The sequence below is a fragment of the Plasmodium sp. gorilla clade G2 genome, assembly GCF_900097015.1.
Source record: "Plasmodium sp. gorilla clade G2 genome assembly, chromosome: 4".
Lineage (NCBI taxonomy): Eukaryota > Apicomplexa > Aconoidasida > Haemosporida > Plasmodiidae > Plasmodium > Plasmodium adleri (nom. inval.).
The window spans coordinates 401,893-424,969 of NC_041696.1; the positions used below are offsets into that span (position 1 = coordinate 401,893).

Below are 23,077 nucleotides of genomic sequence, written 5' to 3' on the forward strand. Positions count from 1 at the left end.
TATTTTTATTTTTTATGTAAAGAATAACCCTTTTTAGTTTCTTTTTTTTTTTTTTTTTCTCTTTAAATTTAAAATTTTGAGATATTTTATCTTACCTTGATTCTTCTTCTGTTATAGCTTCATTTGTTAATTTATAGAAAAAAATAAAAAATATTTATCATATATATCATATATATATATACATATATATATAGTGCTGACCCTTTCTTATACACCATATATATATATATATATATATATATATATTTTTATTTTTTTCTTCAAATGGTTTTATAATGTTAGCTTTAAGAATATTAAGAAGAAAGGTATGTGGTGAACATTTCCTTTTTGAAAGATCATTTTTCACACAGTCCATAAAAGAAAAGAATGGATGCATAGTAACAAGATATGATAAAAATAAATTATTGTTTTATTATAAAAGAAATATAAATACATCAAGAAAATGTTTAAATCAAGATCCTTATACAGTTTTAGGTTTATCTAGAAATGCTACAACAAATGATATAAAAAAACAATTTCGTTTACTAGCCAAAAAATATCATCCAGATATTAACCCATCACCAGATGCAAAACAAAAAATGGCTAGTATTACTGCAGCATATGAATTATTATCAGATCCTAAAAAGAAAGAATTTTATGACAAAACAGGAATGACTGATGATTCAAATTATCAAAATCATTCATCTAATTTTGAAGGAGCTTTTTCAGGATTTGGAGATGCATCCTTTATGTTTACAGATTTTGCAGAGATGTTTACAAATATGGCAGGAGGAAATAAAAATACATCAACAAGAGGTGAGGATATACAAAGTGAAATAACTTTAAAATTTATGGAGGCTATTAAAGGATGCGAAAAAAATATTAGATTAAATGTAAAAGTATCATGTAATAATTGTAATGGATCTGGTAAAAAACCAGGTACTAATTTAACTATATGTAAAGTTTGTAACGGTTCAGGTATTCAACGCATGGAAAGAGGACCTATAATAATTGGAGTGCCATGTAGAAACTGTTCAGGTAATGGTCAAATCATAAATAACCCATGTAAATACTGCTCAGGTAGCGGTGTGAAATTTCAAACAAAAAATATAACATTAGATATACCTCCAGGAATAAAAAAAGGAATGCAAATGAGAATTCCAAATCAAGGTCATTGTGGATATAGAGGAGGAAAAAGTGGTCACTTATTTGTTACAATAAATATTGAACCCCATAAAATATTTAAATGGGTAGATGATAATATATATGTTGATGTACCTTTAACAATTAAACAATGTTTATTAGGTGGTCTAGTTACTGTACCTACATTAAATGGTGATATGGATCTTCTTATTAAACCTAAAACTTATCCAAATTCTGAAAAAATATTAAAAGGAAAAGGTCCATGTAAAGTAGATTCTCATAATAATGGAGATTTAATCATAAAATTTAGTTTGAAAATACCAGAAAAATTAACACCTAGACAAGTTGAATTAATTGAAGAATTTAATCGAATAGAATTGAACTTACCTAACCCCCAAAGTAATGTAAAACGAAAAAATTTATATGAAGCAAAAGGGAATATGAATGAAAATATATGTTCTATGAATGGAATGAATAATGTGAATAGTATGAATAGTATGAATTATACATATAATAATTTTAAGGGGTGTGATGGTGATACCTCAAATGATCAAGCCAAAAGTATCAAAAACCCAAATTGGAATAATGAAAAAAAATTAAATATGAAAAGTAATCACATAAATGAAAAATCAAATTCGAAGAATGCTTCTCATATAGATGCAACAAAAAATGAGGAAAATATACTAAATGATGAAAAAAAAAAAATTAAGAAAAATATTCCAGAACCACCTTTGCCACACACAAAAACAATTGTTAATAATTTAGAAAATAAAAATTCATGTAATATACCTATTCCACCTCCACCACCCAAATCCTCTTCAAAGCCTATATCAGAAAATCAAAATATTTCAAATAGAGAACAAAATGGTATTACAAATAATAGTGCAAAGTTAGATAACAATATTAATATGAACTATTCATATGATCCTTATAAAAATGTTACACAAAATAATTTAAATAATAATGATAATATAAAAAATAAAATCTATAATGACAATACAAACATAAATGATAATCTTATATTTCAAAATAATAATATTAACCAACAACAATTTCATTGTGGAGATAATTCAACTGAAAATAATAATGAAAGTGATACTAATGCTACTTCAACCTTTTCCTTTGCAAAAAAGTGGATATCTGATAAGTTAAAGCCAAAAAATTGATATATAATTACACAAATAATTAATTAAAATGAAATAATAAAAAAAATAAAAATATATATTTATTTTTTAAATTAAATAAAATTAAAATGAGCAAATATTTTCCTTAATTTTAATTTATTTATTTATTTTTTTTTATTTTTTTTTTTAAATTCTTCCTATTTTTATTATTTTGAAAATAAATTTTATTTTTATATACTATATATATTTTCTATGATAACTCTTTTTAAAAAAATTCAAAGTTATCAATTTATTTCCATTTGGAAAATAATATATATTATGTACATGTACGGTTTAACTAGCCAAAATGGAGAAAAAAAAAAAAAAAAAAAAAATACCCCAAATTAAATGTACATATAAATGTACAAATAAATGTACAAATATATGTACAGCTAGCCATAAATTAAAAATGTGTAAAAAAATATAAAATATGAAAAAAATGATAATAATAATAATGATTCATATTTATTATGTGTGTCTAATTTTTTATTTTTTAGGTATTATATATAAATTATCACATATTAGAAATTAACCTTTTTATTTCTATGTTTTTATAAAATTATGCATAATGAAAAAAATAAAAGGTTCATTCACAATTTATTAATCATTATTGTTTGTATTATGAAAAAAATGTTATATATATGTATGTACATATATATATATATTTGAAATATATGTCATACGGTAAAAAAAATAATATTATAGCTTTATCAGGTGTATATCTAACGTATGAAAAATATAATGAATTAAAAAATAAAATACGTATAAATAAAAATTATATATATATATATATTAATATGTTAAAAATGATTAAATAGTATATAAATACATGTTTGTTCTAAATTAAATGCCCTGATGCATAAAAAAGAAAATGATGAAAAATGGATCTTTATTATGTACAGATATTAAAATAGAACAATATGAGAAAAAAAATAATAATCATAATAAATAAAAATATATATATATATGTAATAATATATAACAATACAACTGATAAGGAGTTTATAAACTTGTACATATAGTTAAAATGAAAAGGCAAACATCATAAATATATACATATATATGTTTTAGTATTAATTATAAAGAATGGAGTGGAATTTTTTTTTTATGATATACTCAATATATAATTTATAAAGGGAAGATATGAATATGAATAGATTACTAAATGATACATATATAAGATAATCAAAATAAGATTCTGGATTTCTATAACCTGAATGTAGAATTGATAGCATATATCCATTAAATCGTAAGGTAATAAATTTTCTTCCTTGTTTTAATTTATTAATAATTTTATCTGCTGCATAATCTGAATTAATTGTATTTGTTAACTGTTCAATTTTTCTGGTAACTTCTGGTTTTTTTAAATTTTCTTGTATAAATCCTGGTGTTTCAACAGATGGTAAGAATGCATTGGCTATATGTATATTATAATATTTAAGTTCTTGATCTAATATATGTGTATATACCCACATAGATGATTTACTCATAAGATAAAAAGAATAACCATATATAGGATATAAAGCTCCTTCTGTATTTATAAATAATATTAATCCTGTTTTTTTTCTTTTCATATGAATAATAGCTTTTGATATAATATCAATATTACCATAAATATTAGTATTAATTGTATATATTAAATCATACATTTGAAGTTTATTATTTTCTTCTGTGCTTACATATGCAGCATTACATATAAGAACATCTATATCATTAATATCACAAATATCGACATCACCTCTTTCCATTTTTTGCATGCGTGATCTTGTACGATAAGCAATATTATAATTTTCTTCATCTTCTTCTTTATCTAAACTATTATTAATTAACACATTATCAAAAGCTTCTTTAATAGATGCCTTTACACTTAAATCACATCTTATAATATTTATCTTGATATTCAAATTTGGCTTTTCCTTTTTCATTTCACTTAAGATAAGTTTTTTGGCATCTTTTAGTTTTTCTACATTTCTGGACATAAGTGTGATGGTTTTTGGTTTTTCCTTTATTATCCTTTTGGCCAGAGAAAATCCGAGTCCCTCTGACCCACCTATAAAAAAATAAATAAATAAATAAATAAATACATACATACATACATATGTATGTATATATATATATGTACATATGTTGTTTCGTTTTTATATTTATGATGATGTGTGTATGATAAACATATATATTGATGAGCCCATGAATACAATTTTATGTATACAATTTTATGTATACACACATATATATTTATATATTTTAACGTTCTGGGTTCAGGGTCTTATTCATATATATTATTTATACTAACCTATAATACACACATGCTTTCCTTTCAAGTTATAATTGATGGGTCCTCTTATTCTATAATTTCCATATCGAAATTTAAATATCAAATAAATAACAGCTAGAGCCGTTAAATATGTTACTACTGCTATGTTTACATATATGCTTATATTAATCTTATAGTTTAAAAAAAAAAGAAGTAATAATATTTCAAAGTAAATATATTTTCTAATAGTATCAAGCATATTTCACACAAATAAAAAATTAATAAATACAACGAAACAATACGAATTATATATGTAACAAGTATTTATAATTCAAAGGTTAATACAGGAATAAAAAAAAAAAAAATAAAAATAAAATAAAAAAAATAAAATTTCTCAAAATGGTATGTATCATATATATAATATTTAATGTGTATTTATGTGGGTGTAAATTGTGTAACTTATTTTTTAATTTAATTTTTTAAATACATGGAATATGAAAAATATTTTTTTGCTTAATTATTTATTTTTTTTTTTTAAAGAAAAAATATACATAATATATATATATATATTTATATTATATATATAATTATATCATTTAATAAGAATGAGGCACACACCTAGTATATATGCTTTTAATACATTGTATTAAATGAATATTATATATTATTATATATAGAGAACATTATTTTATTAATTGAAGACTTTTATATGTAACCTTTAAAAAATTTTTTTTTTTTTAAGCAAAAGAAATATATATATATATATATATATTATGTATGTATAATATTGTTCATTTTTTTATCCACTTGTCAATTTGTTATGAAAACATCCTTTCTAGGTGCACATTGAAAAAACAAAAAAAAAAAAAAAATAAATAAATATATATATATATATATAATATATATATTAAAATAGCATTATTTATAAAATATATTAATTTTTCAAGATTTATCAAATTTAAATATATAAGTTACATTTAAGTAGCACATGGACCTCAAATTAATCATAATATGTATAAATATATATATATATATTTTATTTTTTCATTTATATGAAATTTTTCGTGAGTCAATTTATTTTTTTTTTTTTTTGTTTATCACATTTTATAATTTTAATATTGATATTAAAGAAATAGATTTAAAATCACAGTTAAAAAAAAAAAAAAAAAAAAAAAAAAAAATTGTAAATTAAATATAAGGTGTAACGAGCATAAAACGATTAAAAAAGAAACAAATTCATAATTTTATATTTTTTTTTTTTTTTTTTTTTTTTTAAGATGCGTACTAAAAATAATATACAGATATAGATAATATAGATAATATATATATTATTTATATGATAAGATATATTAGCACATTTAATGTACAGATAATATACATATGATCGGGTTATAAGAATGATTAATTATAGAAAAAAAATATATAAATATATCCATACTCAAATATATACATAAATATATAAAAATATATATATATATATTTATATATTAATGTCACATTATGTGGTGTTATTCTTCTTGGTCTATATCCCTTTTAGAGGTTAGATTTTTTATAGATTTGATAAGATACCTACAGTTATCTATAAGAAGTTTTCCAACAGGAGCAATATCTATGATTGTATAATTTTTTTTCAATTCATCCATATGAGATGTCATATATACTTTAATACGAAAAAAGAATTCGTTTAATTTGATTTTTTCTATAATATCAAAGTTTTCAATATTTTCTTGTAGTATATATTCTTGTCTTAGTTTCATATATTCATCAGCTGATAATCCGTTCATAATAATTTTAGCACAATTAGCAAATGCGGAAGCTCTTATAGAATCAGTACTATCTGTGATTTTTAGATTAATATAATAATTATAGACAGGTATATTATTTTTATTACATTTTGCACAATACATGGTTTCTTCTAATAAATTTGAAGGTTCATATTCATTTTCTTCAACTGAATTACTTATCATTTTTTTATTACAGTCTGGACATGCTGAATATACTGGCATATTATTATAAATTTGATCTATAAATCCATAAGTAGTGAACATAATACCTTTACCAGATAATGTATCTTCATTTGCTAGATTTACATCTTTTTTAATTTCTTGTATAGTTTTTTGTGTATCAATATTAATAAAATTTGAACTTAAGTTTATAGAATTACAAATAATTTTTTTATTATTAATCCACCAATTTTTTAGAGTATATGCTTTTTCTATATTGCTAGGATTAATTTCAATTTTTGTACGTGCATGTGATTCTAATTTTTTTCCTTGCCATTCACCTATTTTTAAATATTTAAAGCATACAATACAATTATCTCTTAAATCCATTTCATCAATTATACATGCATTTTTTTCCCATAATGTTACAGGTATAGTTTCAAAACTTTCATCTATTAATATGACATCTCTTTTATCTTTATATTGTCCAGTTTTTTTAACAAATATTTGCATTTTTTCTTGATAATTTAATACTATAGCCATAATATCTACAAATGAACCAGTATTCATATTTTTTATATTATCTATAGATATAAAATTATAATTATATTTTGGAATATTTTCATTTTCTTCATCTAATACTTCTATTAAAGAATTCTCATCTAAAGTAATTTCATAATCATGATTTAAAGTATTAAATTTTTTATTTGCTACTTTTATCATACCTTTACCAATTTTATAAATCTTACCAACTTCTATAAAATCATACCATTTGTCAACAGCCTTTCCAAAAAAATTTGCTTTTATTTCACCATCTTCATCACACAATTCAATGTTAAAGACTTGTCCTTCTTTACTTCCAGATGTATATCTTCTAATATTATCTTTTGATTGAACTCTAGCCTTAATAATCCATTTTGAAGAATATTGTGATAGTTTATTTATTTGCATTAATATACCATCTGTCATTTTTATAACCGCATTATTTTGATAAGGAGTACTCTTCCTGTTATTTCTATTTAATGTTTTATCCTTCATCATTTTTTCATCCTTTTTTATAATATTCATATTATTTTCATTATAATTATAATCTCTTAATTCTTGGTTACTTCCTATATCTTCTTTTCTTATTTTACTATGACCATCGTCATTATTTGTGTATGTATATTCATCTTTATTATTATAATTCTGATGATGGTTAGATGGATTCATATATCTATCATATGTATGATAATTATTATGTTTACTACTACAACTATTATTATTATTATTATGAATGTTATTTGAATCGCTTTCATGATTGTAGCTGCCGCTGGGGTGACCCATAACCACACTATTATTATTATTATTATTATTATTACTTATACTATTCATACTATTCATATTATTATTATTATTGTCTATAGAAAAATATCGCTCATGTAATGATTCATCACATCTATTTAATTTTACAATATTCGTTGCATGAGGCACACAACTAGAATTCATATACATTTTTGACGATTCTTCATTTTTATTATCATAATCTCTACTATGGTTGTTATAATCATATGGCTGGTTATGAGTCGCGTGTCTCGGATTTGTATTCATATTATTATTATGATGATAATTATTATTATTATTATTATTATGATAATAATAATTATTATTTTCATTATTATGGGATCTAATATTTTTATTGTAAGATTCATTACCTGGAGAATTATTTTCATAACACATATTATTTCTATTATATTCAGAAGGTCCTTTATTATAAGTATTAGTACTTTTTTGTGATGAAAAAGATTTATGTAAATCATTTTTATTTTCATAATCATCTACATTCGAATTATAATTAGGTATATTAGGATTTTCTTTATAAACAAATTTACCTCGATTTTGTTTATCTATAGTATTATCCATATAATTTGTTTTTTTGTCTATTCTATTATCGTCATTAAGATGAGCAGGTGTCATAAAACTTTTATTATTGTCTTCTTTCATAACATGTTCATTGTTTTGTCTGTTATAAGTATTATGGTTATATGTTTTTTCATTATTATTATAATATTCATTGGGTTTATAATTGTCTCTGAGTTGTTCCCAATTTTCTCCCCTATTATGATTATTATGATTATTATGATTATTGTGATTATTATGATTATTATTATGATTATTATGATTATTATTGTGATTATTATGATTATTATTGTGATTATTATTATTATTGTGATAGTAATTATCCTTTATGTTAACATCATTATTAGTGTCATCATTTGAACGATTATAATAGTCTCTAGATTTATTTTCATCTCTGTTTGTATATCCTGGAAGGCTGCCACTACAAGCACTATAGGTACTATTATTATTGACACTATTAACATTATTATTATTGTTACTTTCATTTGCAATACGAGCATAGTTTTCTCTAGAATTATTTTCATTTTTAGAATTTAATAAAAAATATGATATACTTTGTAAATGATATTTTTTAAATAAATCCTCAATATCAAAATGATCAATATTTAAATATACTGTAACTTTTTTTGCTAAGATAAATAATTTGCCATAATAATTTGTTATAGAAAAGTTTTCAATACTAATTATTTTCTTTACATAAGATATTGTATTATTATTTTCTTCAATTCCTAAATGAACTATAGCATAATATTGTGGAGGAATCGATCCATCTATTACTTTTAAAAATGTCTGATTTGCTCCTGCATTCATTTGACTAAAACATATCAAATTTATTTCTCCATTCAACCAATTTAATGATTCTTGAGAATTGGGTTCTGTAAAAAATTTGTAAATAAAATTGGGAGTTGCCTTGGATAATATCTCTTCGTTCTTACTCATTATGCAAATATAAATATAAACAAATAAATAAATAAATAAATATATATATATATATATATATATATGTTTAATTATATATTTATTATACAAAGAAATATAAGAATCTATGTGTTTATACACAAAAAATTTTAAATATCAACAAGCAGCAATTCATATAAAGCATTAAAAAATGTTAATAATATGTGTATATATAAATAAATATATAAATATATATATACATATATATATATATATATATATATGGCAAGATAGAAATATATAATAATAATAATTTTATATATTTATGAATTTATATGTTGTACATATAAATATTTATATATCATATATATAATTATTTATATGTTTTATATTTTTATAATCAAACAGGAGAAAAAAAATGATAAAAATAAAAATAAATAAATATATTATATATATATATATATATATTATTATATTGTAATGTATTACATATTTATTTATTTTTTTAATGAATGGAATTTTTACATTTTAAAAATAAAAAATAATAATAAATTTAAAATATATAATACAATATTATATATAATATATATATATAATAATATATTTATTATTTTTTTTTCTCTCTAATTATATGTGTATACATATATATATATATATATATATATATATATATATATATTTATTTTAATATATAATTATTTACAATTTGTTTATATATATATATGTATATATTATTTCCTAAAGAGATATAAAATATATACATTATTTTATTACTATATTATTTTTGTTCCTTTTTTGAACATTAGAAAAAAAAAAAAAAAAGGAATTATAATAAAATATTTAAATTATTTTATTATTTTATAATTTATTTGTTTATTCTATTTATTTATTTATTTTTTTTTTTTTTCACTTTATATATATATATACATATATATATTATATATATACCTTGAATTATTAAAACACTGTCGCTATTTGAATGGCCAAGAACAAAAGATGAAAAGATCAAAAATGAAGAGTAATATATAAAACAATAATAAAATGTATAATATATATATATATATATTTATTGATTTATATGTCTATATATTTCAACAGTTTCATGCTAAACGTTTCAAAAAAAAAAAAAAAAAAAAAAAAAAAAAGAAAGAAAGACTGAAATGATTATGCATAAAGAAAAAAATATTATATATATATATATATATGTATATATTTATTTATTTACAGGAGCCTATTTAAATACATATTATAATGAACATCTCCGAAAATATTTTTCCCCTTGAAGTTTTATTGTATATAACATTGTATATTATATATGATGTTTTTTTTGTTGACTCTCCTTTTTATTTATTACAATAATTTAATATATGTAGATACTATAAACACATCAATAAATATACAAAAGGTATTATAAATGTATATAAAAAAATATATATATTTAATATGAACAATAATTAAAATAATAATATATATATATATATATATATTATATATATATAATTATTTATTTATCTATTCATTTTTGTAGTATGCTAATTTTATTATCCCTACATTTAATAATAAAAGGACTACAGTGGTAGTAGGACGTAAGATATATTTAAACACACTCTCAAAAAACAATTTTGAAGTCATACAAAAAAAATTAGAAGACATAGGAATATATCCTAGTCACCTAGAAGAAATGTTTGTGAAAGGTACTGGTTCAGGTGGACAAAAAGTCAATAAAACTAATAACTGTGTTATCATAAAATATAAGAATAATCAAAATAATAATATAATTATAAAATGTCACAAGTACAGGTATTATATACCAAGAAAATTAATATATATATATATTTATATATATATATATATATATTTATTTGTATGTATCTATGTCATTATTTATATTATAAAACACATGAACATATTCAGACACACCATTTATTTTCTATTCATTTTAAAAGGTGCTTACAAAACAATCGTATTTATGCACGAGAATTATTATATAAGAAAATTACAGCCTTAAAAGAAAAAGCAAAACGAGAAATAATACATAAGGAAGAGGTATCAAATATTTATTTAATCTTTACAACATTTAAAAATAAATAACAAAATGATAACATTTTAATCATTCAAAAGTATAATATATATATATATATATATGGAAATATTTTTTTTTTTTTTTTTTTTTTTTTTTTTTTTTTTTTTTTTTTTGTAGAAGGAGAAAAGAAAAGTTTTACGACTCAGTGAAAAAGAAAAAAACGAATCTATAAATTTTAAAAAAAGAAGATCAGAAATTAAAAAGGACAGACAAAAACGTATAAAATATGATGACATATATTGAACATTTACAATCATATTATGTTCAAAATTAATATAGAATATATAAATGTATATATTTTATTTTTTATTTATCTTTTTTTTTTTTTTTTGTGAGTTTATTAATTAATATAGTATATATGCCCATCTTATAATTTGTATATATATATTTATATATATATAACATATTTATTTATTATATGATAAAATAATTTTTTTTTTTTTTTTTTTGCTATTTTTAAATTTATAATAAAATTAAAAACTTCTATAATTAAAATATATACATAATTTGTATTATAAACAATATATTCAAAATATTTTTTTTTTTAAAATATTACAGAATTTTTGTCCTCAAAAAAAAAAAAAAAAAAAAAGAAATTATAAAGCATGATATTAAATATATTTATATATTATATATATATTATAATATATTTAAAAAAATGAACTATTTATATTTATATGTACGTGTATAAATTAATATCTATATGTAATATACATATAAATCTTTATTATATATGGAGAGAAGAAAAATAAATCAGAAAAAATAAAACATGAAGGGAATGAACATATATATATAACATATATATATATATATATATATATATATACTGACATGTATAACAAAAAATATAAATATAATATTTATATATATATATAATATATATACAACAACCTAAATAAAAAAAAAAATCACAAAATTTTTTTATTTTTACTTTTATTTTTATTTTTATTTTTACTTTTATTTTTGCTTTGTAAAAAATAAGAAAAAAATTGTGATCATATTTATATTTATGTATGAAAAATGTATATGTTTTTTATATGTATTATTAATCCACTATTTTAATTATCACATATATATAATATATATTATAATAATTATTATATATTCATTCCTATATATATATATATATTATATGTTTCATATTTCTTTTAATTTATTTTTTTTTATGATTTAATAATATAAAAATTAAATACATTTTAATTTATTCACTTTGCATTGTAATAAATAAACTCGTACAACATATAATATATATATATATATTTTATTTTATTTTATTTTTTTTTTTTTTTTGTGCATTTGTTTTATATTTATTACTTTCATTTTATCAAATTTATAATAGTATAATTTTTTAAAGGACGAAAGGAAAGTTGATTAAATAAAATATCTGCACTGACAAGCACATTTTTTTTGAAGGGAAGCAATTTTTTAAAGGAATATAAAATGAAGAACACCGGTTTTGATGATGAGTGAAATAAAAAATAAAAATAATACAGGGAAATATATACATATGTATATATAAGTACATACATACATATATATGTGTATGTATTATATATACATATAATATATAATTAAAATTAAATAACTATATTTTTATAAATAATAAAACATATATGCAAATCCACCATACTTTATGCATATATGTTTTATTACAACTATATAAAAGCCAACAAGGGAAATAATATATATATATAATATATATGTAATATATATATATATATATATATATATTTTTTTTTATTTTTATAATATATCAACTTAAAAGAACCCCCCCCCAAAAAAAAAAAAATCATATATATGTCATTTATATCATAAAATGAGTGAAGATATAAACTTTATAGAGAGCAACAACAACAATAATAATATCATTAACAACATACAGAATAATAGTGTGAATAATATATCTATTCTGACACATAACACAAATGTTAATATATTATCAAAGGTAGATAATAATGTATGTGATGTGAAGAATATTTATAATATAAAAAAAGAAGATGTTATAATTGAAGAGTATATGGATATTAATAAGAGTAGTACAATAAATCTAGATCATAATAAACAAGTTAATATATATATTGAAAATAGCGATCTTAATAAAAAAATATATACATGTCATACATGTAATATACAAATATATAATTATTCTTTTTTTCGTTATCATTTTAAATCAGAATGGCATAAATATAATTTGAAAAGAAAATTATTAAATTTACATTGTGTAAATGAATATGTTTTTAATGAAAAATTAAAAAATTTAAAAAAAAATGAAGATCAAGAGAATCAAAAAAAAGATAAAAGAGAAAATCAAGGTAGTAGCCACTTGAGTCATAAAAAGCATAACGCAAGTAATAAAAAAAAAAAGGAAAAAAATATTGCGAATTTTAATAATGATAATATTAATAATAATATTATTTACAATGAAGATAATTATAATAATCATATAACCAAATGTAATAATGATATAAATAGACATATCAGTAATACAAATATTTCATCTACCCCAAATAATAATAATAATAATAATATATCCAGCAACAGTATAAAATATGCTACAAAAGAAAATGTTCTTTTAACAAAAAATGTGAAATATGATAATCCAGCTGTCTGTTTTTTTGATAATCGTATTTTTAATTCCATAGAAGAAAATATAAAACATATGAATGATAATTATACCTTTTATATTCCTGATTTAAAATATGTAACCAATGTGAAAAAAATTCTTTTAACTATTGGAAAAAAAATATATGAAGAAAATATATGTATCTATTGTTTTAAATATGCTAAATGTGTTAAATCATTACAAGCACATATGATATGTAAAAGTCATACCAAGATACATACTAATTTTATGGTTTATATTCAAAAATATTATGACTTCTCAAAAACATATGTGGATTTATTAAATAAATATATTAATAATAAACAAGACAAAAAATTACTCCTCTATATGTTAAATCATGAACAAAATAAAGATCAACAATTAGAAATAGATGATAAGGAAAATAATATTAGTGATAATCATTTGAAAAATTCCAATGTTATTACAAAAAATAAACCTTCTAATCATACAGAGAATAATTCTGATGATGATACTAATGATAGTTATATATTAAAAAAAGAAAATAACGAAGATACATCTTTATCAAACTCATATGATAATAATGATAATAGTAGTGATGATAACAATAGCGACGATTATAAAATAAAAGAAACAGATTTAAATAAAAATATTGACTATAATAAAATTTATCAAGTATTAGAAGAATTTGGATATATCAAACCAGAATTAAATGAATATAACAATTTAATTTTACCAGATGGTTCAGAAGCCATCAATAGAAAACTTGCCTACATATTTAAACAAAAACTACCCTTAGAAAATAAAACAAACCTTTCTTCCAAATATAATCAAATCGATCTTTTAAAAAATAAAAAAGACAAACACTTACAACAACGTAAATATAAATATTATATTGATATTATGAAGAAATATAATTTAAATTTAAATTTGAAGACAAACAATTTGAACAAGTTTTACAAAAGTGATTCGATCTTCTTCCTCTAAGAAGAAATATGTAAACCTTTATCCATTCATATATATATATGTATATATGTTTATGTGTGTGAAGGTATAAATGGATTTTTTGTATATTTTCATATGTGTATATGATTATATAAACATGCCTCTATGTTTTATTTATTTATATAATTTTTTTGTATACAATGTGTATATTTTTTATTTTATTATTTCCACACACGCACTATCGCCCTCCTTTTCTAAAATATTAGGTATTATAAAGGTTTAATTTAAGTATTATTACAAAATTGTATATTATATTTTAACAGGGGTAATAATAATATTGAACATAAAAATGGTAAATTATTAAATGTGTACTTTTGCCTGTACACTATGTAATTTTTACCTGAACAATATGACATGTTCAGGAAAAAAAAAAAAAAAAAAAAAAAAAAAATATATATATATAAATAAATACATATATATACAAATATATACACATATATATATATATATATATATTTGAACAAACCAAATAACAACGATATAATATATATTATTGTATATTTCTTTGTAAGGTAGATTTCTTTTTTCCATTTATACTATAAAATATTAGCCCACATTAAAAGTTTTTGTATTATTTGATTTTTATTTGAAGCATGATATTCATGCCTGGTTACCCATTTTTTTTTATTATGGTATAGTATTTTACTATATTTGTTTCCTCCTAAATAAGAGGAAATATGAGACATTCTAAATTTTTTAATATGTATATTTGTATTTTCACTATAATTTTTTTCTTTTAATATGTGTAATAATTCTTTTTTTAATCTTTGACTAAAATTAATACAATTGGAAACACCTCCTATTAAAATAATATTATCAAAGAATTGTTTTCTTAAATCAATTGGACAAGAAGAAACGGCTTCAAAAATTAATTGACTTAATGATATAATATTTTGTTTAAAGAAATTTCCTGGCATATGTGCCAGAAATTCTGGTTGAAAAAATATTTCATGACTTAATATTTCACTTTTAGGATCTATATAAATATTAGTGTAAGGAATTTTATATGGTTTGATAAGACCGTTACATTCACTATACATTTTTATATTTTTATCAACATCAAGACTAACATAGCTATTCCTTTCTTTATAATCTTGTATGAGAATATAATCTATATAACTGTCATCAATTTTAACAAAGTTTGAAATATATTTATTTATTAAGTATCCACTGATTTCATTATTTTTTATAAAGTCCAAAAAAATGCCATGATTTTCAGCAACGGGTGTAACCCTACTTCCGCTTTCTCCTATATCGACTACAAGGGCTTTTAAACAAAAAAAAAAAAAAAAAAAAAAAAAAAAAAAAAAAGATAAAAAGGGAATATACAAATGGGGGAAATATAAACAAATGAATAAAAATATATATATATATATATATATATTTTTGGTATAATTTTTTTATTATATTGAAAACCTGTTTTTATTCCGTAATAATATGTTGCTGCTAGTGAATTATAAATAAATGATATAGACATGAAATGATGAATTTTAAATGCCCATCTTAATATATTGGACAAAAATAATTTTTCTGCACGTTCTGGGATAACTATTAAAATGTTATATTTATCGGTATTTATATTTAATTTCTATAAAATATATAAATATATATATATATATATATATATATATATATATATGTATATATTTACAATTGTTTAGTGTTTTTTTCTTTTTTCTCTTATTTATACATTTATCAGATAATTATATATTTCAAGTACATCATTGAAATTATTGTGGCTTAACGGATGTCGAGGGTCAGCAAATGTCATCTTAACATTAACTAAATTATTTATTCCTAAAAAATAATATTTAATAATATATATTAAATATTATACATATATATATATATATATATATATATATATATATATATATGTATATATATATATATTTTTTTTTTTATGTATCTTCTTTCTCATTTTTTGATAACCTTCTTTATGGTCAGAACTGTTTTCTTTTATTGTATGAGATATTGTGTGGCTATATCTAATTCTCATGTAATCTTCAACAGCTTCAATACCAAACTGATTACAAACATAAACATATGAACATATAAATATATATATGATATATATTATATTTTTTAAGGTTATCCCTTTTTTATTACTTTTATGTCTTTTGATATATCCGAAGTTTCTCTACAAAAAAAAAAGAACGTTGTCATATATAAGAATAATTTTGAAATCATATCATTTGTATATATAATATATATATATATATATAAGATATATATATAAGATATATATAATATATATATACTCAATATATACACAAGGAATTTCATCATTAGGTAAATCATCCTTGGCAAAACCAATTTTTATTTTCCTACATATGGAACAAAAAAAAAAAAAAAAAAAAAAAAAATTGAATGACATAATATATATATATATATATATATATTCTTTTGTGTGTCCATATAATTCAAATGTAACCATGAACCTGGGTCTAAAATTATTACAGGAATATTTTCTTCCTCTTCCATGAGCAACTTTTTTAAGTTGAAAAGAGAAAAAAGAAAATATATTCACATTAATACTTAAAATAAACTATGATATTAAATATATATATATTTATTTATTGTGTAGAATCTGAAATATAAAATAAATATTTGGAAAAAAATATCTATTTTTATATATAATATTAAATTTTTATATATTCATTCCCCTATTTAGCCCTATGGTTAAATTACTATTAAAACAATTATAATGACATATTTAAAAATTTTAACTTGTTTTTTAAAGTTCTTAAGAGATTATGTATTAATGTAAGCAAATTGATGTATATGTAAAATAAATAAATATATATATATATATATATATGTATATATTATGTTAACATATATATACACACGAAAAAATTATATAAGACATTTTTAAAAAATGATACATTTATAATATTTTAAAAAAATTAAAATAAGAGTATATAAATATATATATTATATATATATTATATATATATATATATATATATATAATATATTTTTTTTTTTTTTGGAATACAAAAAAAATGAAAATTGAATAGGAAAATAAAATAAAAAAAATATATATGTATTTATATATGTGTATATTATAAAATTGTGTACACATATACGGATATATTTATATTTATATATATATATATATAAAGTCTATGATTTATAATATATATATATGTTTATTTCCATTTTATATTTAATTTTTGAATCTAGATATCATGTGTGGTCGGATCGGAATGTGTCAAAGAGGTGATTATTAAAATCCTGATATCTTTTAAAATAATTTAAGAATTCTAGATCATGCTGAAACTTTAAAGTATCATCAATATCTAAATCAATAAATAGAGTATACATAGAATGAAGATTTAGATAAATAATTAACGTGATAACAAGAATATGAAAATAATTAAAAATTTTTAACATCAATGATATAATATTATTATTACATTGTAGTATATATTTATGTGCTATATCTTGTTTATATTCTATACTTGCAAAAAATCTATATATAAGCCATTCTGTTGGATCATATCTGATTTTATTTTTAGAATGGAATTCATTTAATATATTTTTGGTTAAATCTTGTTGATCTTTTAAGCAGTTATATATTATTTTTAATTCACTGTTTGATTTTCTTGTAAGTGGTTTTTCTATATGTATTTTAAGTATAGATAGTATATTTTTGATTAGATATAGATAATGTTCAGAAAAAAGTTGAAAACATAACATTACAGGTTCAGAGAATAATCGTGCAGTTTCTATTTCATTAACAATTAATTTAAAATAAAAAGTAATATCTTTTATATATTCTATAATATCATTATGGGAATATTCTAAGAATAAATTTATTTTGGATCTTTCTCTTTCTATATATTCATAATTTCTTTTTTTTACACTATATACTATAGTTTTTGACATATAATTAAAAAAATAATAATTCGACCATATTAAGCATCTACTAACATAATCATAATATTCGCTTGATACATAATATAAATCTTTATAATTACAAGTATCAAAAATAGAATTTTCATTTCTATTCTTTTGTACTCTCTTATTTTTTTTAATTTCTTTAATTCTTATTTCAGGCAATTTAGACAAATATTTTTGAATATTTATTGGTAATCTTTTAAAGGTATACATCAATCCATCTAATTGTTGTAGTATTTCATGTACCAGATATAGAGAGGTATTAATAACACGATTAAAAAAATAATAATATTTTATATTACCTTTTAATTCATCAGGTTGTAAATCTTTTTCTTGTATTATGCTAAATTCTTCATATGAAAATAATGTTGCTTTCTCATATATTTCAGATATATCATTATTTATACACGTATACATATTTTTATATTTATCTAAGCTTAAAAATTTTGTATAATAATTTAAATTCGTTTCTTTTTTATTATGATATAATATTATTAATCCAAAAAAATAAGATATAATACGATCATAATATTCTTCTATCCTATTTTTATTATAAGCAATTAAATCGTCTTTGCTCATGATATTGTTTCTCTTTAGTAGTTCTATTTTTTTTTCTTCACATGTATTACCATTATTTTGTATACCACCAGGGTTATTCTTTTTTTGACTATCATGATTATTTGTACCATCATTATGATCATTATTAATATCTTTCATATGATCATTATTAATATGTTTCATTCGATCATCATTCATATCTTTCATTCGATCATCATTCATATCTTTCATTCGATCATCATTTATATCTTTCATTTGATCATCCTTAATATCTTTCACCCGATCATCATTCATATTATTATATTTGTTCCTCTTACTCTTTAATCTTTTACAATGATCTAATACATTTAAAGAAAAAAAATAACTTCTGTATTTATTAAAAAAATGATGATCTTCATTATAATTTTCTAAAAAAAAAAAATCTGTTTCTAATTCAAAATCATCATATTCAAAACATGGAGCTTCATACGTTCTCCTTCTTGGTTTCATTAAATTCCTACTTTCTAAAATATATAACTCATGTCTAAAATAATGATCCATCAGAAATGAAATTATAGATGATTTTTTAAAAACTTCTCTAGGTTGTTTCATATATGGCCATACAACATCTAGAATATTAAATTCTTTTGGAAATTCTAAGAAGGATAAATTTTTTTTTTCTTTTTCTTCTTTTTTGTATTTTATTACAGTATTAATAGAACCACCTTCATTCACATTTGGTTTTATTGCAATATTGTCATCATAACTTTCTTCATTTTTATATTTAATCATATTTATGTTTGTATTCTCTTCACTGTCAAGAGAAGCCCCTCTTGAGGATGTAGCACCTAAAACGGATTCCTCAGAAAAAAATTCATTCTTTTTTGTATCAGAGGATTCAGCTATAATTCTTGAAAATGATCTACAAAAATAAATATATACAAAAAAAAAAAAAAAATATAACATATATAACATATGTAACATATATATTAAGGTTTATGGATTTTTCTTTATTTATTTCTTTATTTATTTTATTTATTTATTTTATTTATTTATTTTATTTATTTATTTTATTTTTTATTTGTATGCTACCTTTGTTCTGAGTTCAAATGATCATTCTTAATAATATAAATATAAAAAAAGCATAAGAAGTTAAGATATAAAATGAAACATTTCTTATACATAATTTTTGTAAGCAATCATAGACTCAAAAAAAAAAAAAAAAAATTAAAACAAGTTAATCCAAATAAAAACAAATTGGTCTTTATATTTCTACATAGTTTTTTTTTTTATTTTTCATATTATTATTTATAAAAGGGTAACAAAATATATAAATATATATTATAATATATATATAATTATATATATATATTTTTTTTTGTTTTTGTTTAATTTTTTCCTCCAAAAATATTAATTAGAAATAATTCATGGTTTCCTTGATTTTTTAGTTATAAGATATAAGTTGAAATTTTTTATTTTTTGTATTACAGGCATTTTCTTTTTTTTATTATATATTTTTTTGATTAAAAATAATTTGATTCTTTTTTTTTTAATAATTGATAGAAATTTAAAAATATATAAAAAAATATTTATATATATATAATATATATATAATAATATATTTGCAACCTAATAATATTTATATGTTATAGAATAATAATGAATATATTTTTATTACATGTTAAAAAAATATTCATCATAATTATTTATTTATATAATATCTATAACATTTTTTTATATTTTTAAAATATAGAACCATTTTTTTTTTTTTTTTTCTTTTTAAATAATATTTTTCTATATTTTTAAAATATAGAACCACTTTTTTTTTTTTTTTTTATAATATATTTTTTTATTTATTTATATATAATAACTGCAATCATCTTGTTCATAAAAAATTATCATTATATATTTTTTTTTTTTTTTTTTTTATGAAACAAAAAAATGACATCATATATAAAAAACACCATTCTTTTTTTTGTGCAAAAAATACTTGTTATTTTTAGGAAAAAAAAAAAAAAAAATTGAAATATTATATATATATATATGACAACTTTATTATATTATTAAAATAATGTATGCAATTTATTTTATTACAATATAAATATTATATATGACAAAAATAAAATAATAAAAAAAAAAAAAAAAAAAAAAAAAAGGAAAAGAGTATTATTATATTATATATATATATATATTTAATATATATTTTCCCCTTTTTTTAAAATATATCACGTATATGTATAAAAAAAAAAAGGGAAAAGTACATTTATATATTATTAAATCAAGAATATAAATAATATAATATATTTGAGCAGCTACCTTATTAATATTTATACACTTTAATATTCATAAAAAGTGCTGTTATGGGGGAAAAAAAAAAAAAAAAAAAGAAAAATTGGAACATATAAAAAAATATATACATAGTATATATAATATATATTATATATATATATATATATGTAATTTTTTTTGTTTCTTTTTATTATTTAAATGTTAAGTCTTTATAACATAAGAATAATAAATTGAGACAGTGTGTCCGAGTGGTTAAGGAGTCAGACTAGAAATCTGGTAGGCTTTGCCTGCGCAGGTTCGAATCCTGCCGCTGTCGAAACAAAAAAAAAAAAAAAAAAAAATTTATTTTATAAGAAAATAAAAATTAAAATAAATAATATTAATATTTATTATATATATAATATAAAAGTAAAATAAAGGAATACAAAATAATAATATTATTTTATAATTTATTTATAAAGGTTATAAAATTAATAATGATAGTTAAATATATTATAGATTTTTTTTTAATATATATATATATATACCTTTAAGTTTTACCATTTGACCATTTTATTGAATATATATTTTCCTTTTTATACTTATAAAATAAGAACATATATAATATTAATATATATTAAAAAATTCTCTATAGTAAATAATATTTATATTCTTTAAATTCCTCCTTAATATATATTATATTATATATATATATATAAATCAAATATTCAATATATCCAAATCAAAATTATTCTTTTAATTATATCATAAATAAATAAGGACATATATAATAAATATATATATATATGAATTCATGATAAAATATATATATTTTTTTTTTCTCTTGTATTTTTATATATATGTTTTACGAACAAAATAGTTATCTTCAAATTATATAATTTTATTGTTATCATAAAACAAAAAAAAGAACGAAAAAAAATTCGTAAATAAAAATATTATTGAATGACTTTCCATCTTCATATTATTTAATAAAAAGTATATGAATTTAATCTACTTCTTTATTCATATAATAATATTTCTTCTTCTTTTTATGTAAAATATTTAATTATTTGATGATCCATGTGGGTTTCGAACCCACGACCTTCGGTACATAAGACCGACGCTCTAACCACTGAGCTAATGGATCTTATATGAAGCTCCTTTATTCATAACTTAAAATAAAAAAAAAAAAAAAAAAAAATATACATATATATATATATAATATAGATCTATAATATCATATATATATATATGTTCACATATTATATAATATATTATTCTATATATTTAAAAATATAAATCTTTTAAAATAATAAAATATAATTGTAGTAATGTCATTTTATTTTTTTCAAAAATTTTATTTACATGATTTTGTTATAAAATGTTCACAAAAAAAAAAAAAAAAAAAAAAAAAAATAT

General features: G+C 18.9%; 7 protein-coding genes and 2 non-coding genes across 9 annotated transcripts; 4 read left to right on the forward strand and 5 right to left on the reverse strand.

Annotated features, from left to right (window-relative positions):
- Nucleotides 1-275: 275 nt before the first annotated feature.
- On the forward strand, nucleotides 276-2,288 carry PADL01_0408900 (heat shock protein 40; the record flags this gene model as incomplete). The annotated part of the gene is made up of 1 exon (XM_028685209.1): nucleotides 276-2,288. The coding sequence occupies one exon, from the start codon at nucleotides 276-278 to the stop codon at nucleotides 2,286-2,288; it is 2,013 nt and encodes a 670-aa protein (XP_028536730.1).
- A 1,070-nt stretch (nucleotides 2,289-3,358) lies between these two features.
- PADL01_0409000 (conserved Plasmodium protein, unknown function) lies at nucleotides 3,359-4,798 on the reverse strand (the record flags this gene model as incomplete). The annotated part of the gene is made up of 2 exons (XM_028685210.1): nucleotides 3,359-4,335; nucleotides 4,579-4,798. The coding sequence occupies 2 exons, from the start codon at nucleotides 4,796-4,798 to the stop codon at nucleotides 3,359-3,361; spliced, it is 1,197 nt and encodes a 398-aa protein (XP_028536731.1).
- Nucleotides 4,799-6,047: 1,249 nt separating this feature from the next.
- Nucleotides 6,048-9,320, reverse strand: PADL01_0409100 (replication protein A1, large subunit; the record flags this gene model as incomplete). Its single annotated transcript, XM_028685211.1, has 1 exon — nucleotides 6,048-9,320. One exon carries the CDS (start codon nucleotides 9,318-9,320, stop codon nucleotides 6,048-6,050), a length of 3,273 nt encoding a protein of 1,090 aa, XP_028536732.1.
- A 1,273-nt stretch (nucleotides 9,321-10,593) lies between these two features.
- Nucleotides 10,594-11,604, forward strand: PADL01_0409200 (peptide chain release factor 2, putative; the record flags this gene model as incomplete). Its single annotated transcript, XM_028685212.1, has 4 exons — nucleotides 10,594-10,683; nucleotides 10,807-11,078; nucleotides 11,225-11,324; nucleotides 11,479-11,604. 4 exons carry the CDS (start codon nucleotides 10,594-10,596, stop codon nucleotides 11,602-11,604), a joined length of 588 nt encoding a protein of 195 aa, XP_028536733.1.
- Nucleotides 11,605-13,177: 1,573 nt separating this feature from the next.
- Nucleotides 13,178-14,929, forward strand: PADL01_0409300 (zinc finger protein, putative; the record flags this gene model as incomplete). Its single annotated transcript, XM_028685213.1, has 1 exon — nucleotides 13,178-14,929. One exon carries the CDS (start codon nucleotides 13,178-13,180, stop codon nucleotides 14,927-14,929), a length of 1,752 nt encoding a protein of 583 aa, XP_028536734.1.
- Nucleotides 14,930-15,483: 554 nt separating this feature from the next.
- PADL01_0409400 (actin-like protein,putative) lies at nucleotides 15,484-17,431 on the reverse strand (the record flags this gene model as incomplete). The annotated part of the gene is made up of 7 exons (XM_028685215.1): nucleotides 15,484-16,205; nucleotides 16,364-16,535; nucleotides 16,638-16,744; nucleotides 16,880-16,973; nucleotides 17,057-17,087; nucleotides 17,209-17,274; nucleotides 17,382-17,431. The coding sequence occupies 7 exons, from the start codon at nucleotides 17,429-17,431 to the stop codon at nucleotides 15,484-15,486; spliced, it is 1,242 nt and encodes a 413-aa protein (XP_028536735.1).
- Nucleotides 17,432-18,139: 708 nt separating this feature from the next.
- PADL01_0409500 (erythrocyte vesicle protein 1) lies at nucleotides 18,140-20,574 on the reverse strand (the record flags this gene model as incomplete). The annotated part of the gene is made up of 2 exons (XM_028685216.1): nucleotides 18,140-20,312; nucleotides 20,483-20,574. 2 exons carry the CDS (start codon nucleotides 20,572-20,574, stop codon nucleotides 18,140-18,142), a joined length of 2,265 nt encoding a protein of 754 aa, XP_028536736.1.
- Nucleotides 20,575-21,913: 1,339 nt separating this feature from the next.
- On the forward strand, nucleotides 21,914-21,995 carry PADL01_0409600. The gene has a single exon. It is a non-coding gene; the product is annotated as a tRNA-Ser (tRNA).
- Nucleotides 21,996-22,732: 737 nt separating this feature from the next.
- Nucleotides 22,733-22,805, reverse strand: PADL01_0409700. Its single transcript has one exon. It is a non-coding gene; the product is annotated as a tRNA-Ile (tRNA).
- Nucleotides 22,806-23,077: the final 272 nt, after the last annotated feature.